This window comes from Nannobrachium achirus, assembly GCF_963921795.1.
Source record: "Nannobrachium achirus genome assembly, chromosome: 9".
Lineage (NCBI taxonomy): Eukaryota > Metazoa > Chordata > Actinopteri > Myctophiformes > Myctophidae > Nannobrachium > Nannobrachium achirus.
Window position 1 is genome coordinate 19,169,507 of NC_137818.1, and position 20,803 is coordinate 19,190,309.

The 20,803-nt window shown below is 41.3% G+C and overlaps 1 protein-coding gene across 1 annotated transcript; it reads left to right on the forward strand.

The window, feature by feature from the left end:
- Window positions 1-1,757: 1,757 nt before the first annotated feature.
- ddx20 (DEAD (Asp-Glu-Ala-Asp) box polypeptide 20) lies at window positions 1,758-19,755 on the forward strand (the record flags this gene model as incomplete). Its single annotated transcript, XM_080732525.1, has 12 exons — window positions 1,758-1,956; window positions 4,091-4,185; window positions 5,330-5,498; window positions 6,514-6,628; window positions 10,156-10,298; window positions 10,756-10,894; window positions 11,360-11,418; window positions 12,006-12,088; window positions 12,646-12,751; window positions 13,711-13,812; window positions 16,380-16,564; window positions 17,340-19,755. The coding sequence occupies 12 exons, from the start codon at window positions 1,758-1,760 to the stop codon at window positions 18,468-18,470; spliced, it is 2,526 nt and encodes an 841-aa protein (XP_080588651.1). The 3' UTR covers window positions 18,471-19,755.
- Window positions 19,756-20,803: the final 1,048 nt, after the last annotated feature.

Genomic DNA, 20,803 nt, shown 5'->3' on the forward strand with positions numbered 1-20,803 from the left:
TGTGAAATGGGATTATGAGTAGCCTACTTTTACTTTTGGTACTTTAAGTATATTTTGATGCAAATACTTTTGTACTCTTATTACATTATATTTTTAACACAGACCTTTACTTGCAACAGAGTATTTCTACATTGTGGTATTGATACTTTTACTCAAGTAATGTTTTTTTCTTTTTTTTTTACTAACCTTGATGTTTTCATTAATAAAAAGTGCAGAGCCCTTATGGTGGGCTCGGTTAGACTGAGACCGCTTGCAATCATAAGTTACAGAATGATTTTTCATCTTTTAGATGTTATTAAGTTTAGACAGATGCTGGGTTCATTGTTTACCTGCCATCCTATAGTTTCAATAGGCAGATTGTTTTTGTGACAGTAAATTGTTTACACCAGGGGTCTTCAATGTTTTTTTGGCCAATGACCCCTTGGCTGAGAGAGAGATGAAGCGTTGTGTTCCAACTTCTTCATAGATTTTGATTTGTTGTTTATTTGTTTCCACATTAACTGATCCATTAATGTGTTGGATTCATATTCATTTGTATTTTCAGTTCATAGACAAGATTATGTGCACATCTCAAGCCTATATTCAGGCCAGGTGCTGGACATCAAGGTATCAGATAATGGAAGGAGAAAAACGCCCGCACACTGTTCATATGCTCCAAAAACTTACTTTTATTATAGGCAACTGCAACGTTTCGACTTTACGTCTTCATCATTTTTTTGCCTGATGAAGACGTAAAGTCGAAACGTTGCAGTTGCCTATAATAAAAGTACGTTTTTGGAGCATATGAACAGTGTGGGGCGTTTTTCTCCTTCCATAATTTGTATTTTCAGACATTTGATGTATGTGTTTAATTTAACACATACATTATTTATAAGTCTCCCTGGATAAGAGATGCCTATTTGTATTTTACATACGTACACTTTTTACATTCATATATTTCATCATTCCTTTTCCCCTAATTTTTACCTTTTAATTTGTACAGTACCATTTCCACCCATTTTTACATAATTGATTAATGTAAATTGTACCGTGACAATACTATTTTCATGACACAGTGCAATCTTCAGAAATTAGTGTTGTAAATATATTTCAAATGAATAATCCTATTCAATGTTACCATTGTCTTGTGCTTTATTTTTACATGATGCTTTACTAATAGCCATAGCTAAGTGCACACGTTAAGATACTCAGAGGATCAGTGCCCAGATGCCTGTCAAACTACTTTACTCACAGGTGTAGATCCTTTTAGTTGGCCTTGCAGTAGTAGCCTCGGAAACCCAGACTTTTATTTTGGCAATAGGAAGAAAAATAGCCTTGCAGTGAACTGTACTGTCATGAAACTGTACCCTTTCCTATGCAAACTTCTAATAAAGTCTTCAGTCAATCAATCAATCAATCAATCAATCAATCAATCAAACAAACAAACAAACAAACCTAACCTAATAAAACCTGTTCCTGGTATATCAAATTAATAGCCTACAAAATAAACCGTGAACACCTCAGTCACTCACGCTGACTATTTCAGCACCATGGACAGCGCTGTCGACGCCACCCACCTGGTTGCCACCAATGTATAACTACTAATGCACACTAGATGGCGGTAAAGACAATGCTTTTCTTTTGCCATATCCTTTCCCTTCCCTTCCCTTCCAAAACCTCAACATCAAACTCGTTGACTCAGAGCGCCGGCTTTTCATTGGTCGCCCAGCAACATTACACAGTGACGTCACTCACCAGCGCGCTGCAGTGAAACAAACATGGCGGCGTCCATCAGGAGAGCCGCTCACGACATCGAGACGCGGAGTCGGACCTCCGACGTGCTGCTGTCGGATGGAGGCATCGACTTCACCTCGCTGCTGCTGTCCCAGCCCGTCCTGGACGGCCTGTCCGCGGCGGGCTTCCACAAGCCTTCTCCCATCCAGCTCAAAGCCATCCCGCTGGGACGCTGTGGACTCGGTGAGTCCCTCTCTCTCTCTCTCTCTCTCTCTCTCTCTCTATCTCTCTCTCTCTCTTAGCAGTTGTGGCTGGTGGAAGAAGTACTCACACATGTTTTAATATTCAATTCTATTCAGTTCAATTCAAAGGAGCTTTTGGCATGAGAAAACATACGTTTACATTGCCAAAGCAAGTTTCACAACATAAGAACGAAGGGAGAACTCCTTCTAACGCTATGGACCAGAGCTATAGGAACATAATGCAGTTGTAGCCATACATCACCAGTAAGACTCCCTAATCGGGAGATAAGCGACCGTAGGTGGCTTATCTCCACAAATAGGGCAAAAATGTGTTTTTCCAAAATCTTCCTGATCCATGTTGATGACATGAGTGTAGACATGCTGTGTAGTGATATTCGTGATTTTCGGGCAAAAACTGTAGGAGCAGTGTCCAAAAATGTGTTGTAAAAATTGGCCTGAAGGTGGCGCTAGAATAGGGCCATGTGAGAAATGAGGGGTGGGGTCTCCGCGTTGCCTTGGCGGACGAATAGGTACCGGGGCCGGCTCTCCCGGACGCTCCTAGCCCGAGTTACGGCATTTTATGTGCGCTGCAGTGGCAGGGGGTCCTCCACTGGGGGCGCCACCACTTTTGCATCCGTTCTGGAGCACCAGGAGTCGGTGGTCCCCGGGAATTCCCCATGAGCAGCCCCGTTGGGGTGGTAATTTTTGCACATTTGGTCATTTTTTACATCTGGGGGTCCCCCAGGACTCCGGGGGTCCTTGGAGGTTGTAGTTTGGCAGGCAAGGAGTGTGTGTGTAAAATCTGGCATGGATCGGGTCAACGGGTGCGGAGATATGAGCAGGGAAAAAGTGTGACGTGTGACGTGTGAGCACATTTGGTCATTTTTTACATCTGGGGGTCCCCCAGGGACCTGGGGGTCCCTGGGGCTCCGGGGGTCCTTGGAGGTTGTAGTTTGCCAGTCAAGGAGTGTGTGCAAAATCTGGCATGGATCGGGTCAACGGTTGCGGAGATATGAGCAGGGAAAAAGTGTGACTGACGGACTGACGGACTGACTGACGCACAGACAGCCCGTGGAGGTTTTGGTAGTAAATGTGACCTACGGTCGCAATAACTCTTGTAGAGGTTGCTTATATTGGGACCCAATATAAGCACCTCTACAAGAGTTATGATTTATGGCTAAGTTAATGCAGTTGGACTTGGAGGGGCAGCATTGTGTAAATAAGTAAAAGTATCAATACTGCAATGTAGATCATTCTAGTCTACTCTGTTACAAGTAAAAGTCCGGAATTCAAAATGTACTACTTGAGCAAAAGTACATAAGTATTGGCCTCAAAATGTAGTGCCAAGTAAAAGTACTCATTAGTATTCATAAAAGTAAAAGTTCTCATTGTGCAGAATGTCCCGTTTCAGAAGTTCAAAATGTATATAAAAAGAAATAGCCGATCTAAGTAATCTGCTATGCTAAGTAATTTCAAATGGCCGAAATACAGCTGCAGTGGTTTATGTATGGTTTTGTAATAAAAAGTAACTTGAGAAAAATAAGAAAGTAAAACATGCCTCAAAATTGTGCTTAAGTTAAGTACTTAGTTACTTTACTACACAGCCTCCTATTACACCCAGTTCTGCCCCATTCATGAAAAACACTCCTATCTGATTGTATTGAACTAGTGGTTCTCAAAATGTTTCACGTCAAGGACCTCCAAATGAATGTGTTTGGCCGGGGAACACAACCTGAAAATATTTTATGCCAGGTCACCCATACAAGATTTGTGTTCTTGTATTATTATTTTTGACCTTGATCTTGTAGATTGTTGTTTACTAGTTAACTAGGTATAACGTGGGTCAAAAGTGTTTAAACAGGTTTTGATGCTATATATTTTACATCCCCCTCGAACCCCCTCAATGATCCTTGGGGGGTCTTTGAGAACCACTATTAAACTATGCTGAACTGTGACTGGGAGCATTGTATTGCACCTCTACGGACAGCTGGGGTTATCCTATACAAAAAAATAATAATAATAAATGTTGTGTGTGTGTGTGTGTGTGTGTGTGTATACTATACACAATAAAACTAATCCTGTGCAGAATTTGTGTGTGTGTAAGTGAGACTTTTAATACCATGCGTTTGTTCCAGATTTGATAGTACAAGCCAAGTCTGGCACGGGGAAGACATGCGTGTTCTCCACCATCGCACTGGATTCTCTGGTTCTGGAGAACGCCACAACCCAGGTGAGCTCCACAGAACATCCATTCAATATGACTCTTCTTGTCATAAATGACAAGCTGTTTATCAGGAGCAGTTAAGGGGTTCAGTGTCTTGCTCAAGGACACTTTGACACTAACCCAGGCGGAGCCGGAGATCCAAACGGGAACCTTCTGATTCCCAATTGAAGGAATTGAGCGAGAATTGTGTTAATTAGTGTGGTTTCTGACCAACACATTGTCTTCAATTGCAAGACATGAGAAAGTTTTGGGGCTCTATTATGATCCGGGTCTTATGCCTTATGCCTTAACTTCTTTGCCTTTTTTTTACTATTTTGAAAAACATTTTTAAATACTTCAAATGCTGATCTACATCTGCACGTTGTGAGCTTGCAGATCAGCTATTTGAAATATTTTAAAAAATATGTATATATAGTAAAAAAAGGCAAAGAAGTTAAGGCATAAGGCATACGACCTGGATCATAATAGAGTCTATTAAGTCACTTTCAACAGGTTATCTGGTAACCAAGCAAGATAACCTCAATGCAGGTCTAATACAGTGGTTCTCAATCTGCGGGTCCCCCTTCATGATTTTGGAGGGGTCTCCAGGTGACAGTAAAGTGACAATTAAGGAATATTTAATACCTAAAAGAAAATAGAAATGAAATAAAATACCATTACTGCATCAAAAATTATCAACAAACTATTAGCCTACTATTAAAAAAAAGCTGGCAAAAAAAGAGAGGGGCAACAATAGTGAAAATGGACGCTATACAAGAGCTGATACGTAGATCGGCTATTTTCACAATTTGGAACTGAGTCCCACTAAATGTAACACCTCAACTACTACATTTGTCTGTCAGGGTGGGCTGTCCCCAGTTCAATTTGATTCTTTTGGGGGCTCGCAGCCTGAAAAGGTTGAGAGCTACAGGTCTAATAGATGACAAAACATTGTTACAGTATATTGAATTCCCATTAAAATGTTGTTCTTGCATTTGAAGACAGTGTGTGGGAGTTTCTTCTTTCAGTACGTTGTATCCGGTCTTCTCCAACGCACCTGTCGCCCTTTGTAGGTGTACAAAAGACGTGTTTTATCTTATGTGCAAGAAAAAGCAAAACACCAATAAATCTCATCAGAATCCATGTGCTTATTATCTTGTTCACCCTGTAGGTTCTAGTGCTGGCTCCCACGCGTGAAATCGCCGTGCAGATCCATTCGGTGGTGATGGCCATAGGCAGCTGCATGGAGGGCCTGCAGTGCCATGTCTTCATAGGGGGGACGGCTGTGAGCCAGGACAAAATACACCTGAAGAAGTGTCACGTAGCTGTGGGATCTCCAGGTCAGTGTCTGGACATCATAGGGCTGTCACTATTATTACATTTTACATGACGATTAGTTGTCACTAGTTGACAATTACATTTCTGTTTGCCTTGGCATGTACTGTATGTAGGCTTTGAAGTTGCACATGGCAGATATGACACATAACCTAAATATGCAAAGATATGACACATAACCTAAATATGCAAAGAAATTACTGACATATTTGATAACTTTATACTTAAAAAAATAACATCGCAACACGTTGTGAGCTTGTAGATCTGCTATTTCCACTATTGTTGAAAATATAACATAACATTCTTCAACATGGAAAAGATTATGGCAAAATAATTTGCGACAAGCCTAGACATCAATGAAACATTTAGGCCTGACAACCAATTGTTACATAGTTGCCTGATCTAAATGATTTGAGGCAATCTAAATTATTTTTGCATAACTGTAGAGAATTGCTTCCGTTCATCTGTATAAATGTATCTGTTGGAAAATGTTTCTACTTTTTCCAAAATTATGTTTAGATAACACTTAGATATGTGGCACATTGTGAGCTTGTAGATAGTCTATTTTTTGTATTTTTGAAGAATTTAGAACTATATTACTATACAAATATAACATTATTGAATTTAAGGCCCGTTTTGTTCATAGTAGGCCTACATAGTACATAATCTACGTATTTTATGTTGAATGCCCAAAACACAAATGCCGTGCTGTGAGCTTGTAGATCTGCTATCTTTGAATATATTGACCTGATTCTATAAATGTCTAAGTCATGTCAAGGACCCCCAAAATGATATGTATTTGGCCGCGGACCCCATCTCAAATTATTTAGTTCCAGGGACCCCCCAGAAGCAAGGTTTATATATTATATTCAAAGATTTGCACAGATTTTCACGACTTTACAAAAATAGCAGATCTACAAGCACGCAGCACAGCACTCGGTGCCACACTGTGAGCTTGTATATCTGCTATTTTTCAATAACTAAAGTATGAAATAAAGTTTGTTCTGGTTTTGTTTTCAGGGCGTATCAAGCAGCTGATTGAGTTGGGGATGCTGTCTACAGCTAGCATCAGACTGTTTGTCTTGGATGAAGCAGATAAACTGTTGGAAGAGGGCAGTTTCCAGGAGCAGATAAAGTATGACGGCGTACACTTTTACCATGATTTATTCATGTTCATAATATTATAATAGTGGGCTGGCCAATGCAGCATGCTTCGCATTTCCATTGCATTAACTGGAAATAGTCCAAGATGGTTGCTGTATGCGTCTGAAAGCATGAATGCTTCTCTTTCACCATAAGAAACGTATGTTAAAAGAGAAGCATTCATGCTTTCTGCTGCATTCAGCAACCATCTTGGACTATAGGGTGATGTGAGCTTCTAGGCATTTTGCAGTCTAGACAGACTAGAAAATAGTGCCTTTGTTCCACAACCCATATGAACAGAACGATATCCCGCAATTGAAGGCTTGTGGTTAAAAATAGAAGAGTTCCTTTTATGCCTTGCTCCCTCTTCTGGTGTGTGTGTGTGTGTGTGTGTGTGTGTGTGTGTGTGTGTGTGTGTGTGTGTGTGTGTGTGTGTGTGTGTGTGTGTGTGTGTGTGTGTGTGTGTGTGTGTGTGTGTGTGTGTGTGTGTGTGTGTGTGTGTGTGTGTGTGTGTGTGTGTGTGTGTGTGAGAGAGAGCTAGTGCTACTGATGAGAAAGGTTTGTCGACTACCTTTTTTCGCTGACAAACTAAATAAAAACTACTTTAAATGAAAACTAGAAAAATATTGTTCCTTCGAAACAATTGTGGGCTCGCTTCAAGCCAGAAAACAATGGCTATAAAAGTACAAAACGTCAAGATCGCAGGCAGTGCTCTCTTTGACGTTACTGACGTCAAAGATTGGTCCATTTTGTTCCAAAAATGTGTTGTGCAAAAGTTGACCCGCTGGTGGCGCTATAACAGGCCAATGTAAGAAGGGTGGTATCTGTTCCTTGACCTATTGGGAATGTGCTTGCAAGATTTCACGCACATCCCAGGCTGTGTTCATGATTTGAGGCTTTGGCCACTTTATCGCTGCTTGCAGCTATATTTATTTCATTTATTTATTTATTTTTTGTGTGTGCACTTCATAGGCATATTAGATAGAGGTCCTTAGATTGTGTGTAGAATGTTTCATGCAAATTGCTAAAAAGAAATCCTAACGGGTTTAAGCGTTTCACAAACTGCTCAAAATGATATAGCGCCCCCCTTTGGTCAATTGGAGTAAGATTGGTTTTAGTGATATTTGGACTAACACTCTACATCTTTGCCAAATGCCATGAACATGTTACTTTGCATGTATGATTTAGAGGCAGAAGAATAATTTGCATAAAACTGCAATATTCATTGAATTATTAAAAAAAAGCATGTTTCAATTTTTTTTTAAATCCGATCTGACAGATCTTTAGATATTGGTCCAAAGTTCATGTAAAAAAATGTTTTGTGCACGTGACACGAAAATTCCAGAATAAAAGCGTGTTTAAGCGTTTTACAAACTGCTCCAAATGGCGGAAAATCTAAGGGCGGAGCTTACTTAACAAAGACACAGATGTCTTCCGCTCGAGTCAAAGCACGCGTGTAAGCAAGTTGCATGTCTTCAAACGAAACGAGTCATGTCTTATGCCCGTTTGAAGTTTGAATTTTCAAACGCTTTGTATAGCGCCCCCCTTTGGCCGATTGGAATAAAATTGGTTTCAGTGATACTTTGACTAACCCTCCACATCTTTGCCAAATGCCATGAACGTCTAACTTTGCATGCATAATTTAGAGGCAGAAGAATAATTTGCATAAAACCGCAATATTTATTGAATTATTAAAAAATAATGTTTCACTTTAAAAGGAATCCGACCAGACAGTTTGACCGTATTGGTCCAAAGTTCCTGTGAAAAAAGTTTTGTGCGCGTCACGCAAAAAACCCAGGAGGAGATAGATTTTGACTGTTTTTCATATAATTCCAAATTTTGGGGGATCTAAAGGTCAGAGGTCAAAAGTCAGAGCGTAAAAGTTGTTCGGCATGAGGAGACACATACGTGTATACAGGTTTCATGGCTGTACTTATAACAGAGCATGAGCTCTACCTGTTCAAAGTTCGCACTTTTGAAGGCTTCTTACAGCGCCCCCTTTGGCCGATTGGAATAAAATTGGTTTCAGTGATACTTTGACTAACCCTCTACATCTTTGCCAAATGCCATGAACGTGTAACTTTGCATGTATGATTTAGAGGCCGAAGAATAATTTGCATAAAACCGCACTATTGATTGAATTATTAAAAAAATATATTTCACTTTAAAAGAAATCCGACCAGACAGTTTGACCGTATTGGTCCAAAGTTCATGTGAAAAAAGTTTTGTGCACTTGACGCGAAAATCCCAGGAGGAGATAGATTTTTACTGTTTTTCATATAATTCCGAATTGTGGGAGACCTAAAGGTCAGAGGTCAAAAGTTAGAGGGTAAAAGTTGTTCGGCATGAGGAGACGCATAAGTGTATACAGGTTTCATGGCTGTATGTATAACACAGCATGAGCTATACCTGTTCAAAGATCGCACTTTCGAAGGCTTCCTACAGCGCCACCATTTGGCCGATTGCTATAAAAAATAATAGCACACTTCGCCACTGTAAACTGAACACATTGATGTTTTTATTTTCATTTTCTCACTAAGTATGTAGGAGTAGAAAGGAACCGAAGTTCCCGTCTACTGTATGATAGATAAACAAATAAATAATGACAACATCTAGAGTGTGCTTGAAGGCTTCTTACAGCGCCCCCTTTGGCCGATTGGAATAAAATTGGTTTCAGTGATACTTTGACTAACCCTCTACATCTTTGCCAAATGCCATGAACGTGTAACTTTGCATGTATGATTTAGAGGCCGAAGAATAATTTGCATAAAACCGCACTATTGATTGAATTATTAAAAAAATATATTTCACTTTAAAAGAAATCCGACCAGACAGTTTGACCGTATTGGTCCAAAGTTCATGTGAAAAAAGTTTTGTGCACTTGACGCGAAAATCCCAGGAGGAGATAGATTTTTACTGTTTTTCATATAATTCCGAATTGTGGGAGACCTAAAGGTCAGAGGTCAAAAGTTAGAGGGTAAAAGTTGTTCGGCATGAGGAGACGCATAAGTGTATACAGGTTTCATGGCTGTATGTATAACACAGCATGAGCTATACCTGTTCAAAGATCGCACTTTCGAAGGCTTCCTACAGCGCCACCATTTGGCCGATTGCTATAAAAAATAATAGCACACTTCGCCACTGTAAACTGAACACATTGATGTTTTTATTTTCATTTTCTCACTAAGTATGTAGGAGTAGAAAGGAACCGAAGTTCCCGTCTACTGTATGATAGATAAACAAATAAATAATGACAACATCTAGAGTGTGCTCGCCTTACAGGCGAGCCCACAACTAAGTTATGATGACTAAAACTCATGACTAAATATATACCGGTAACTAAAGTGTTAGGGAGGGATGGACTAGAACTAAAACAAGTCATTACGAATTTCATTCAAAGGTTAGCACAAATCTAAAGCTATTTTATCAGGTGAACTGGTTTGTTTATACCTCCCACCTGACCTGTAATGTAACTGGTATCCTATGTTGAACACATGAACACACACCCTTTCTCTCCAGTTGGATCTTCTCTTCGCTGCCTGCCAACAAACAGATGCTGGCACTCTCCGCCACCTACCCAGAATCCCTTGCTCAGCACCTGTCTCGGTACATGAGAGAACCCACCTTTGTCAGACTCAACCCCAGTGACCCTGGACTCAAAGGTAACGGCAAATTCTATGGTCAAACCTTTATGTCATCACAATGATTTCAAGGGCCCACATGGAATATTTGTTTAAATTTATAAAAGATGCATACCGTTTACTTGCCTGTCACAGACTACACCCTATACAGCAGTGGTTCTCAAAGTGGGGTCTGGGGACCCCCGGGGGTCCTTGCGGCAGTTCCCGGGGATCCCCATTGATATGAATTGATATAGAAAATCTGTTTAACCACTTTAACTTCATTTTATACTCTGCTATTTAAAATAATTGGCCGATCTGAAAGCTCTTAACGAGTCACACAGCAAATTGTTTGTTATGGGGTCCCTGGCACAATCTTTTCAGATGGCGTCTCGTGACCAATTACATTTCAGTTTGGGGGTCCTTGATGTTTGTAGTGAATATATGAGTTTGCTTGAATGAAGATTGTAGGCTATATTTGTTACCATTTCCCTTCCAGGTTTGAAGCAGTATTACAAGCTGGTGCAGTCTCATGGTCTACCTCATAAGGTATTCGAAGAGAAAGTGATGCATTTGCTGGAGCTGTTCAGTAAAGTACCATTCAACCAAGCCCTCGTATTCTCCAACTTACACTCAAGGTGACACTGTTGATTCCATCTCATACTTTACAGAAAAAAAATATATATCCTGCCGAAGAAAGTGATAAACTGAGACATGTTTTTTTACTGGGAGTGGGAATATGTACGGTGTACAAATGAACTACCGAAATGCACCTTTACTTTTTCACAAATGTGGACACCAATACTTGATATGTAGCGTATAATATATAAATATAATTTCTCTACCATTTACCACCATCTGGCAACATTGACGAAAATGTGTGTCATTGACAACACTTGTTTTCTGCGCTACATTGAAACACAAATGAAGTGATGGCAGACAGAAAGTTCACTTAACATTTCTGATGATGTGGATAAAGAATGTATAGTACATACTTATAGTCAAGGTGGAGATACCGTACGTCAGCTGTGTTTGCTAAAAAGGTTTATTTAGTTCATAATTATCTTAAATCATAAATACAAATAATGTGTGTGTTCTCACAGGGCTCAGCACCTAGCAGACATCCTGTCCTCCAAAGGCCTTCCTGCTGTCTGTATTTCAGGTGTGTAGGGCTGTCACGATTATGACATTTTAACATGACGATTAATTGTCACTCAAATAATTGCAATTAACAATTTAATTGTGTTTTTGTGTTGACAATTCCATTTCTCTTTGGCTTGTAGGCTTTGAAGTTGCACATGGCAGATATGACACATAACCTATACTAAAGAAATTACATATTTGACAACTTTATACTTAAATAAAGGACATTGATATTTTTGAAAATAAAATCAACATTGTAAATGATTATGATGAAATAATTTGATTATGTCAAATAATTGCGATTAAACGATTATATAGTAATTGTGACGGGCCATGTGCGGGTGCGCACACATACATAATGTATGCTATGATTGTGCAAAGAAGAAACTGTTCCAATGGATCCTATGTACTGTAGTCATAAGCTCTTGTTAATTCTTTTCATTGGTTCGATATTTATTTTCACTACTTTGCACGGCAGTCTTGTATGATGATGAATTAGGCATTAGGGCATTCGTTTATGAAAAAAAAAGAAAATCTGAAATGTGGAGATTGAAGGCTTGTGGCTGACAGCAAGGATATGTGAATATGTTTCCATGCTCCGTACAGGAGGCCTGAGTCAGGACCAGAGACTGGAGGCCATGTCCAAACTGAAACAGTACCAGTGCAGAGTGCTCATCTCCACTGACCTGGTGAGACGCACGCACGCACGCACGCACACACGCGGCCACTAAAAATGTCTTAAATAAAAGCAGTCCTGCATTTTGCCACATCTAGATTTGAATATAATCTTTTCATGATCTTTTCCAAAGGAGTAACTGAACAGTGCCTCCCGGTGGCTCAACTTGTAAGAGCACCTACGTCTCTGGCTCACGTGTCTGTCTGTGTCTCTGTTGAAATAAAGCAGGAGGGCAGGGGAGAAAGCGAAAGGAACTATTTGAAATGTGGTGTCTCTGAAAATATTTTATAACATTTATATTATTACATATATATATACATACATTTATATACAAAATATTATTTGACAATTTGGCCAGTGTTTAACCCGTTTTTATAGTATAGTTTGTTGATTACTTTTAATGCAGTAATGTTTTGTTTTTTTATTAAAAAGATCTTAAAAGTCCTTAAATTGTCACTTAACTGTCATCTCAGTGGGGACCCCCCTCAAAATCATGTCTGGTTGAGAATCACTGCATTCCATCAGCCCCTTTCCCTCCAGTGATCTGTTCTCTTGTTCTTCCTCTCCCAGACCTCCAGGGGCATCGATGCAGAGAAGGTCAACCTGGTCATCAACCTGGACGTGCCACAGGACTGGGAGACCTACATGCACCGCATCGGACGGGCCGGACGCTTCGGTCAGTCTAACAACGTCATAATGTATTTGTTCTGTGACAAACGAGAGGCATTCTGATTCAGCCCCACATGCCTTTTGATGGTTCTCAAACCTTTTGATTTCAAGGAACCACATGTATTGCTACTTTTGATGCTTTTGTGTGATGCTGTAGTGTAATGGAGCATCAATTTACAAAAGAAAAAGAAAACTTCAAATATGAAGATAGCAAAGATATGCTTTGCTGATAGGTATTTATTTTTGTTTCGTTTTTTTCCCCCCAGTGTGCATACACGTTCTGTCCCAGGCCACATACTGTATGTAATGCATGTCCCTCTGTCTCGTCATGAAGGTTCTCTATAGCCCCTTTTCAACTAAGAGGTGGAACCAGAACTTTCCAGAACCTGAACCTATTTTCTTTTGTTCTGGTTTTGTTTCCATAGTGCACGGCCCGCTTTCAGACAAGGTTCTTCTGGGAACCTTTTTTTTTAGGCCCTGCTCTTGATGTAGTACTAAACTTGAGTTCTGGGAACCTATGATTGGGGCCAGAAGCGCTGCTGTTCTTTTTTGGGATCTTTATGTCTGGTTATATGGAAACATAAGCAGAACATGGTCCCGGAACTTCACAGGTTCTAGAAAGTTCTGGTTCTAGTTCTGGTACGGCCCTGTTGTGGAAAAGGGACTTAAAATGAAGCGCGGTTTCTGTGTGTTGACAGGTACTCAGGGCCTGGCAGTAACCTACTGTTGTTTCTATGTGTTGACAGGTACTCAGGGCCTGGCAGTAACCTACTGTTGTTTCTATGTGTTGACACTCAGGGGCAGTAACCTACTGTTGTTTCTGTGTTGACTGGTACTCAGGGGCCGGCAGTAACCTACTGTTGTTTCTGTGTGTTGACACTCAGGGGCAGTAACCTACTGTTGTTTCTGTGTTGACTGGTACTCAGGGGCCGGCAGTAACCTACTGTTGTTTCTATGTGTTGACAGGTACTCAGGGCCTGGCAGTAACCTACTGTTGCCATGGCGAGGAGGAGAACCAGATGATGGCCATTGCTCAGAAGTGCAGCCTGCATCTGTCAGTGTTGCCATGTGAGTCTGTCTTTGGGTCTGTTTACTCTCTTTAATGTTGATGTGTTGGAGTGCAGTGGTTTTCAAAGTGGGGTGTCTAGGGACCCCCATGGGGTCCTTGATGGGGTACCCCCAGCCAAATGAGTAGTTTAATTGTAGAATCGGCCTCAGGTCTTAATGGGTTTAATGGGTTTCTATGTACAGTGGTTCTCAAACTTTTTCATGTCAAGGACCCCCAAACTTGTATGTATTTGGCCGCCTACCTTCCATCTCAAATATTTCTTCCAGGGACCCCCAGAATTAAAGATTTGAGTAAAAAAAAAATTGCTTAAGAAATACATACGTAGCAATAAGCTAAAGCAAAAAAGAAACAATACATACAGTATATACCAGTAAGACTCCCTAATCGGGAGATAAGCGACCAACGGTCGCTTATCTCCACAAATAGGCCAAAAGTTTGTTTTACCAATTATCAAGACATACGGGCAGTTGACAGTTTGCCATGGTTACTCATTGAAGTTGAATCTCCATATATGGAGATAACCTACGCATCACACTAAGTCTGACCTCACCAGCCCATATTTGGGCATGAGCAACTTATGTCTCCATATATGGAGATATGATGACATCACACAGTCCTCAGCCGATGATGTGGCGTGATGTCATACAATACACAAACGAGCCCTACAGTATAAAGGGGCAATTCTTGCCAGGAAAGAAGCATTTCTTTGACTCAGACCTTATCGCCAGGGTTGGCTTATAGCAGCTGTCGGTAGGACCATATATGGATTCTGTTAGTGTGGATCTCCTAACAGGGCATCATCTGGGATACAATCCCTTTTATGCCCATATATGGAGATCCCTAACATAATCCCTTTCATGCCCATATATGGAGATCCCTAACAGAATCCCTTTTATGCCCATATATGGAGATCCCTAACAGCATCCCTTTTATGCCCATATATGGAGATCACTAACAGCTAACAGAATCCCTTTATGCCCATATATGGAGATCCCTAACAGAATCCCTTTTATGCCCATATATGGAGATCCCTAACAGAATCCCTTTTATGCCCATATATGGAGATCCCTAACAGAATCCCTTTTATGCCCATATATGGAGATCCCTAACAGAATCCCTTTTATGCCCAGTTGGTTGCTAGGGTAAAAAAAACATGGTTGCTATGGTAAACAGTTGGTTGCTAGGGTAAACAGTTGGTTGCTAGGGTAAAACCATGGTTGCTAAGGTGGTTGCTAACGTACACTAACAGACCAGCAACAACAGACTGTTGCCACAGCAACGTACACAAAGGTTTGTGTACACATGTGGTGTGATGTCATACTGAAGATATATGACATCACACCGTACACAAACAAAGGTGTGACGTGTGACGTGTGACCGACGGACGGACGGACGGACGGCCGGTGGAGGTTTTGGTAGTAAACTGCTCCCTAACGGTCGCAACCAGTAAGACTCCCTAATCGGGAGATAAGCGGCTTATCTCCACAAATAGGCCAAAAGTTTGTTTTACCAATTATCAAGACATACGGGCAGTTGACAGTTTGCCATGGTTACTCATTGAAGTTGAATCTCCATATATGGAGATAACCTACGCATCACACTAAGTCTGACCTCACCAGCCCATATTTGGGCATGAGCAACTTATGTCTCCATATATGGAGATATGATGACATCACACAGTCCTCAGCCGATGATGTGGCGTGATGTCATACAATATACAAACGAGCCCTACAGTATAAAGGGGCAATTCTTGCCAGGAAAGAAGCATTTCTTCGACTCAGACCTTATCGCCAGGGTTGGCTTATAGCAGCTGTCGGTAGGACCATATATGGATTCTGTGTGGATCTCCTAACAGGGCATCATCTGGGATACAATCCCTTTTATGCCCATATATGGAGATCCCTAACAGAATCCCTTTCATGCCCATATATGGAGATCCCTAACAGAATCCCTTGTATGCCCATATATGGAGATCCCTAACAGCATCCCTTTTATGCCCATATATGGAGATCACTAACAGCTAACAGAATCCCTTTTATGCCCATATATGGAGATCCCTAACAGAATCCCTTTTATGCCCATATATGGAGATCCCTAACAGAATCCCTTTTATGCCCATATATGGAGATCCCTAACAGAATCCCTTTTATGCCCATATATGGAGATCCCTAACAGAATCCCTTTTATGCCCATATATGGAGATCCCTAACAGAATCCCTTTTATGCCCATATATGGAGATCCCTAACAGAATCCCTTGTATGCCCATATATGGAGATCCCTAACAGAATCCCTTTTATGCCCATATATGGAGATCCCTAACAGAATCCCTTTTATGCCCATATATTATGGAGAAATCCCTGCTCTGAGTATCTGACATCAGTGTGATCGACGGACGGACGGACGGACGGCCGGTGGAGGTTTTCATAGTAAACTGCTCCCTGACGGTCGCAATAATTCAATTGAAATTATTCCAATTCAAACAATTATTCCAATATTACCACTTCTATTGCTCACTGACGTTTAGACATTTTAGTTTGAACAGAAGCACTGTTTCCTTCCTCTCAGCGCCCATAGAGCCTGGCCTGATGGAGGAGCAGTGTGACTGGGGTGTCACAGTGGAGGCCTCCAGCCCAGGGGCCTCCTCACACAAGCTGTTCCCCAAGACGGAGAAGAGGAGACGGGCCAAGGCTGAGGTCCTGACCACTGCTGCCCCCACCGGGGACCAGGGAGCCCACAATGCTGACCCTGAGGTAGGTCACAACTATTACATAATCGCCTGATCGCAGTTCAGTTTTTCATTGTCGTCAAAATCCTCATCATTGTAAATATTGAACCTTTTCCTATACCTATGCTCAAGCTCACAATGCATTGCGATTCAATGCGTTGTGAGCTTGGAAAATCCAATACTGTAGGTTTAATATTTTTGAAAAAGTTTGAGTATCAAATTGATAAACATTATTTAACACTTTGAGTGCTTTTCCCGAACTTCGGGATAGTGTGCCTATAACTTCTTTGGGATTTATACCATATAACGTTGTATATTATACAAACTTAATGCACTGTCGGGGATGTCCCCTGGGGAAAATAGACTCGTTTCCATTGGACGATGACATCATCGCAGAGCGAAAAAATCCCATAGAGATCCATTCATTGAGCTGCAAATAAACTGCTTTATCTCCAATAAAAATGTTTGGGTTGCCCAGAACCGCATTTTCTCATGGCAATGTAGTGATCCCAGTCGGGATCACTACAAAATTAAAGCACTATAATGGGTTAATAATTTGCGCATTATTTATTTTCAATTTTGGGACTGGCCATTGACCATCATACGTGTATATTCAAGTTACGTCATATCTGTCCTGTACAATATTTCTTTAACAAAGCCTGAAAGGCTATACGAGATGTCATTTCTATTGATATGTTCCAGTTCAATGCCAAAAACTAAAAAACAAATGCTAAAATCATTCATCTTAATTATTCGTGTGACAATTAATCGTCGAATACCATGTCTTACCATGGTGACAGCCCTGCCCAGAGGACCGTGGTTCCAGCCAGCCGCCACAGAGCCGCACAGATCTCACCCACAAGCCGGAGGTCAAGTGTGAGGCCAAACCTCGGAGAGCTCCTCCTCCCGCCAGGGACACGCCCCCTGCGGCCCCGCCCACTCGCAAGGCGCTGCAGGACGCGCTTCCCAAAATCCCTCCGCTCTGCTCCTTCAAGAGTCCCAGGTCCAGCTTCATGACCTTGGAGGAGGCGGAGCTGGACTTCCAGAGTTTCATCACCGAGGGACTCGGGAGGTCTGTGGAGGTCATCAGGCAGTTCAGAGGTCAAGGGGAGGGAGGCGGCCTCGACGAGCAGCGCGAGACACACATGCTCCACAACGACGGCGAGCGGCCGCTCACGCGAGTGAGCGCGCCCAATACCAGGCTCCCCCCGGCGGGTGCGAAACGCTCCCCTGTTAAGATGAACGCCGATCTGCCAATTCCCAGGCCGGCCTCTAGTTCTTCTAGTTCTGATTCTGACATGGAAGAGAGCCGGCAGGGAGACGAGGTGTCCGCAAGTGTTCATCAGACGAAAGACGACGGACGCGGAGCGGTCGCTCGACCGCAGACTGAAACGAGATCCACCGGCGTGGACAAACCACAGGCAGCTTCTACGAGAACCAAAGACCTTAAACGTTCTGTGCCTGACACCCGTCGTCAGGTAGACCCCACATCAGAGGGGAGGGCTGCTTACGCCCAGCCTGAGAATCGCGACCGTTCACCTCGCTTTGCCCAGAGCGAGCAGATCAACACGACCACGGCTCCGTCACAGACTGGTCGAGCTGAGTGGAGGGACGCCAGTAGTAGAAAGACTGGGAAAGAGAGGAAGGCGTTGGAGAAGAGAGGGAGTCGACGACGGAGGGGAAGGGATGAAGGGAACGCAGCAGTGGAAGAAGAAGAGCTTCAGGGAGAGGAAGAGCCTGAGCAGGAGGGAGAGGAGTGGAGTAATGAAAGCTACTGGAGAGCGTACTACAGAGCCTGGGAGGACTGTTACGCATCCATGCCCGCCTCTCACCACCAGGATTATCATAGCTACTACAGTGTGGCTCACAGCTGGATGGCAGCCTACCGTATGAACGCTGTCTATATGAAAGAAATGCTCAAAGAAGATTAATCGCCTGTGGTAATGGTACTCAATGTCGGGCCCGGGACCACCATTGTCGCCCCTCTTCGGAGATCTCGCAACCCCTCCTCACAGCTAAAATGCGGTTAAATGTACCACAGACACATAATTCTACAGGTCACAGGTTTCAGCGTGGTTTCTTGATGCATTGCTTTGCACTCCGTTGTGTAGTTTGTAGATCAGCTATTTTCACTACCTTTTGAACATTTGTTTTATAATTTACCGGTATGGAATTTAATTTATTTCTTCATGAAATGACTGAATATCATGAAAGATTATCCTTTTTTTGGAAATGTTTTTTGAAACCGTTTTGAAATAATAATTAAAATCAAATTTAGGGATAAAGGGACCCATGAAAATGTGTCCGGTCCACAAGTGGGTCCCCACCCCAGTATTTCGGAACCACCGGTCTAAAAGATATAGAATGGATTTATTTTTGTTATAGTGCCAGAGGCCAGGGTACCCAGATAAAAGTGAAGTGACAAAATAAGTAATCTTTATTAATACCTAAAAATAAAAGAACAGAAATCAAATAAACTAAGAAAAAGAATTGCTGCATCAAAAGTAATCAAACAATTAAAAAGTTAAATAAAACATTGGCAAAATTGTCAATTAATAGAAGAAAGAGGCAATCATTTTGAAAATGGCCGATCTGCTATTTTCAAAATATCTCTGGAACCAAGTCGAACAAAATTGAATGCCCTACATTCCAAGTGCTTGTCAGGGTGGGGGGTCCCCAGTTCAAATATTATTTTGGGGGGTCATGGCCTGTAAAGGTTGGGAACCACTGATCTAGGCTACATGACCAGAAAATAAACCTACACTTGACATCATGTCAACTTTTGTCTTGTTGATTTTTTTTCCTCTCACCTAATTTCAATGTTTTTATGATTACTCTATTATAACATCCTTTGCATCAACATAGATTTTTAAACAGGCTTTATGAACTAAAGTAATACACTTAGTCAGATCTACCGTATATTAATCTATGTAATTATTTTGCTATCATCACACATCTTTCATTATTCAAAAGTTTTAAATGGCATATTCAGCTTATTTGTTCTTTTTATGCCGGTGCCAGAGTGCGCGTGTGGGGTGAGAAGAACAATGTATGAGTTGTGGGCTAGCAGCAGACCACCTTTCCTCTTCTTGGTATTAAGGCAGAGTGGAAAGTCCCCTGTGGTTTATTGCTATGTACTCTTACAAGCCTGCAGCTAGCATTTTGGTTTTGTTACTTAAACTTACTTACTTAATCCTCTTTGTGCTAGATAGCACTTATAAGGTCTTTTCTTTACCAATGAATGCCAAAGTTGTCTGTATACTCTGCACTTGGCCCCAGGTTCATCCAAGCTGCTCTAGCTGCACGTAATCCATGCTTCACTACAAATGAATCTTTAAAAAAAAAGATTAACTTTGCGAGAATATTTTATTGAAGTTACTGGGGTCACACGCACTGGCTGTCCTTTTTCCGTTAAGGGCATACATGCACGCACTGTGGTTTAGAATAAAGAGAAGCTTTACATCTTGTACTATGAATAAAGGGTTCTGTTGATAAAAAGTTGAATTTGCTCTGTCTGCTGTCTACATTGTTATGCAATTACAAGGGCAATCGTATTTAGCTGACGCTATTAACCAGAGGGACAAAGTGCACAGTCGAATTAAAGAGACATGAACCTTTGTCGACCAACAGTTTAAGCTATGAAAACAATGCTAAGAAAGCATCCTTATGTGACAGAGGCCACGTAAATATTTCACCCAAGATAATATCAAAGTAAATAAACCACAATTAGACTCTCAAGCTACACAGATGTGTTAACGGAAGGAAGACTGAAATGCACTTTTACATTTTCAGAACAGTATTTACTATTTATATGTGCAGAAAGACTGAATATAGGTGTGGGAGGGACTGGGTAAGTGGGCTAAATAAATCTTTAACTATAACATCAATAATACTTCTTAACACAATGTATTATAATCATTTCAAGTCATTTAAAGTTAGTATTTCTGTTGACATATGAGTTACGATGGAAAACATTGATACTACTATGGTATAGGGAAACCAATGTGGAAGTGGGTTGAGGCCAACATACAAGAGGCAGACTGCGTTGCGTGTCCAGGGGTGCAAACACTTAACACTTGTGCATTCACAGCAACAACAGGAAGCACATCTTTTCTCGTTTCTCTTTAAACCACAAGTACAAAAAACAGCGAAAAGACCTGAAATAGACAAAACATGAACACAATAGAAACCAAAGAGAAGGAAATAAAAATACCTATGAAAGGGCTAGACAGAAGAAACACAAAAATAAAGCAAAATGCAATAA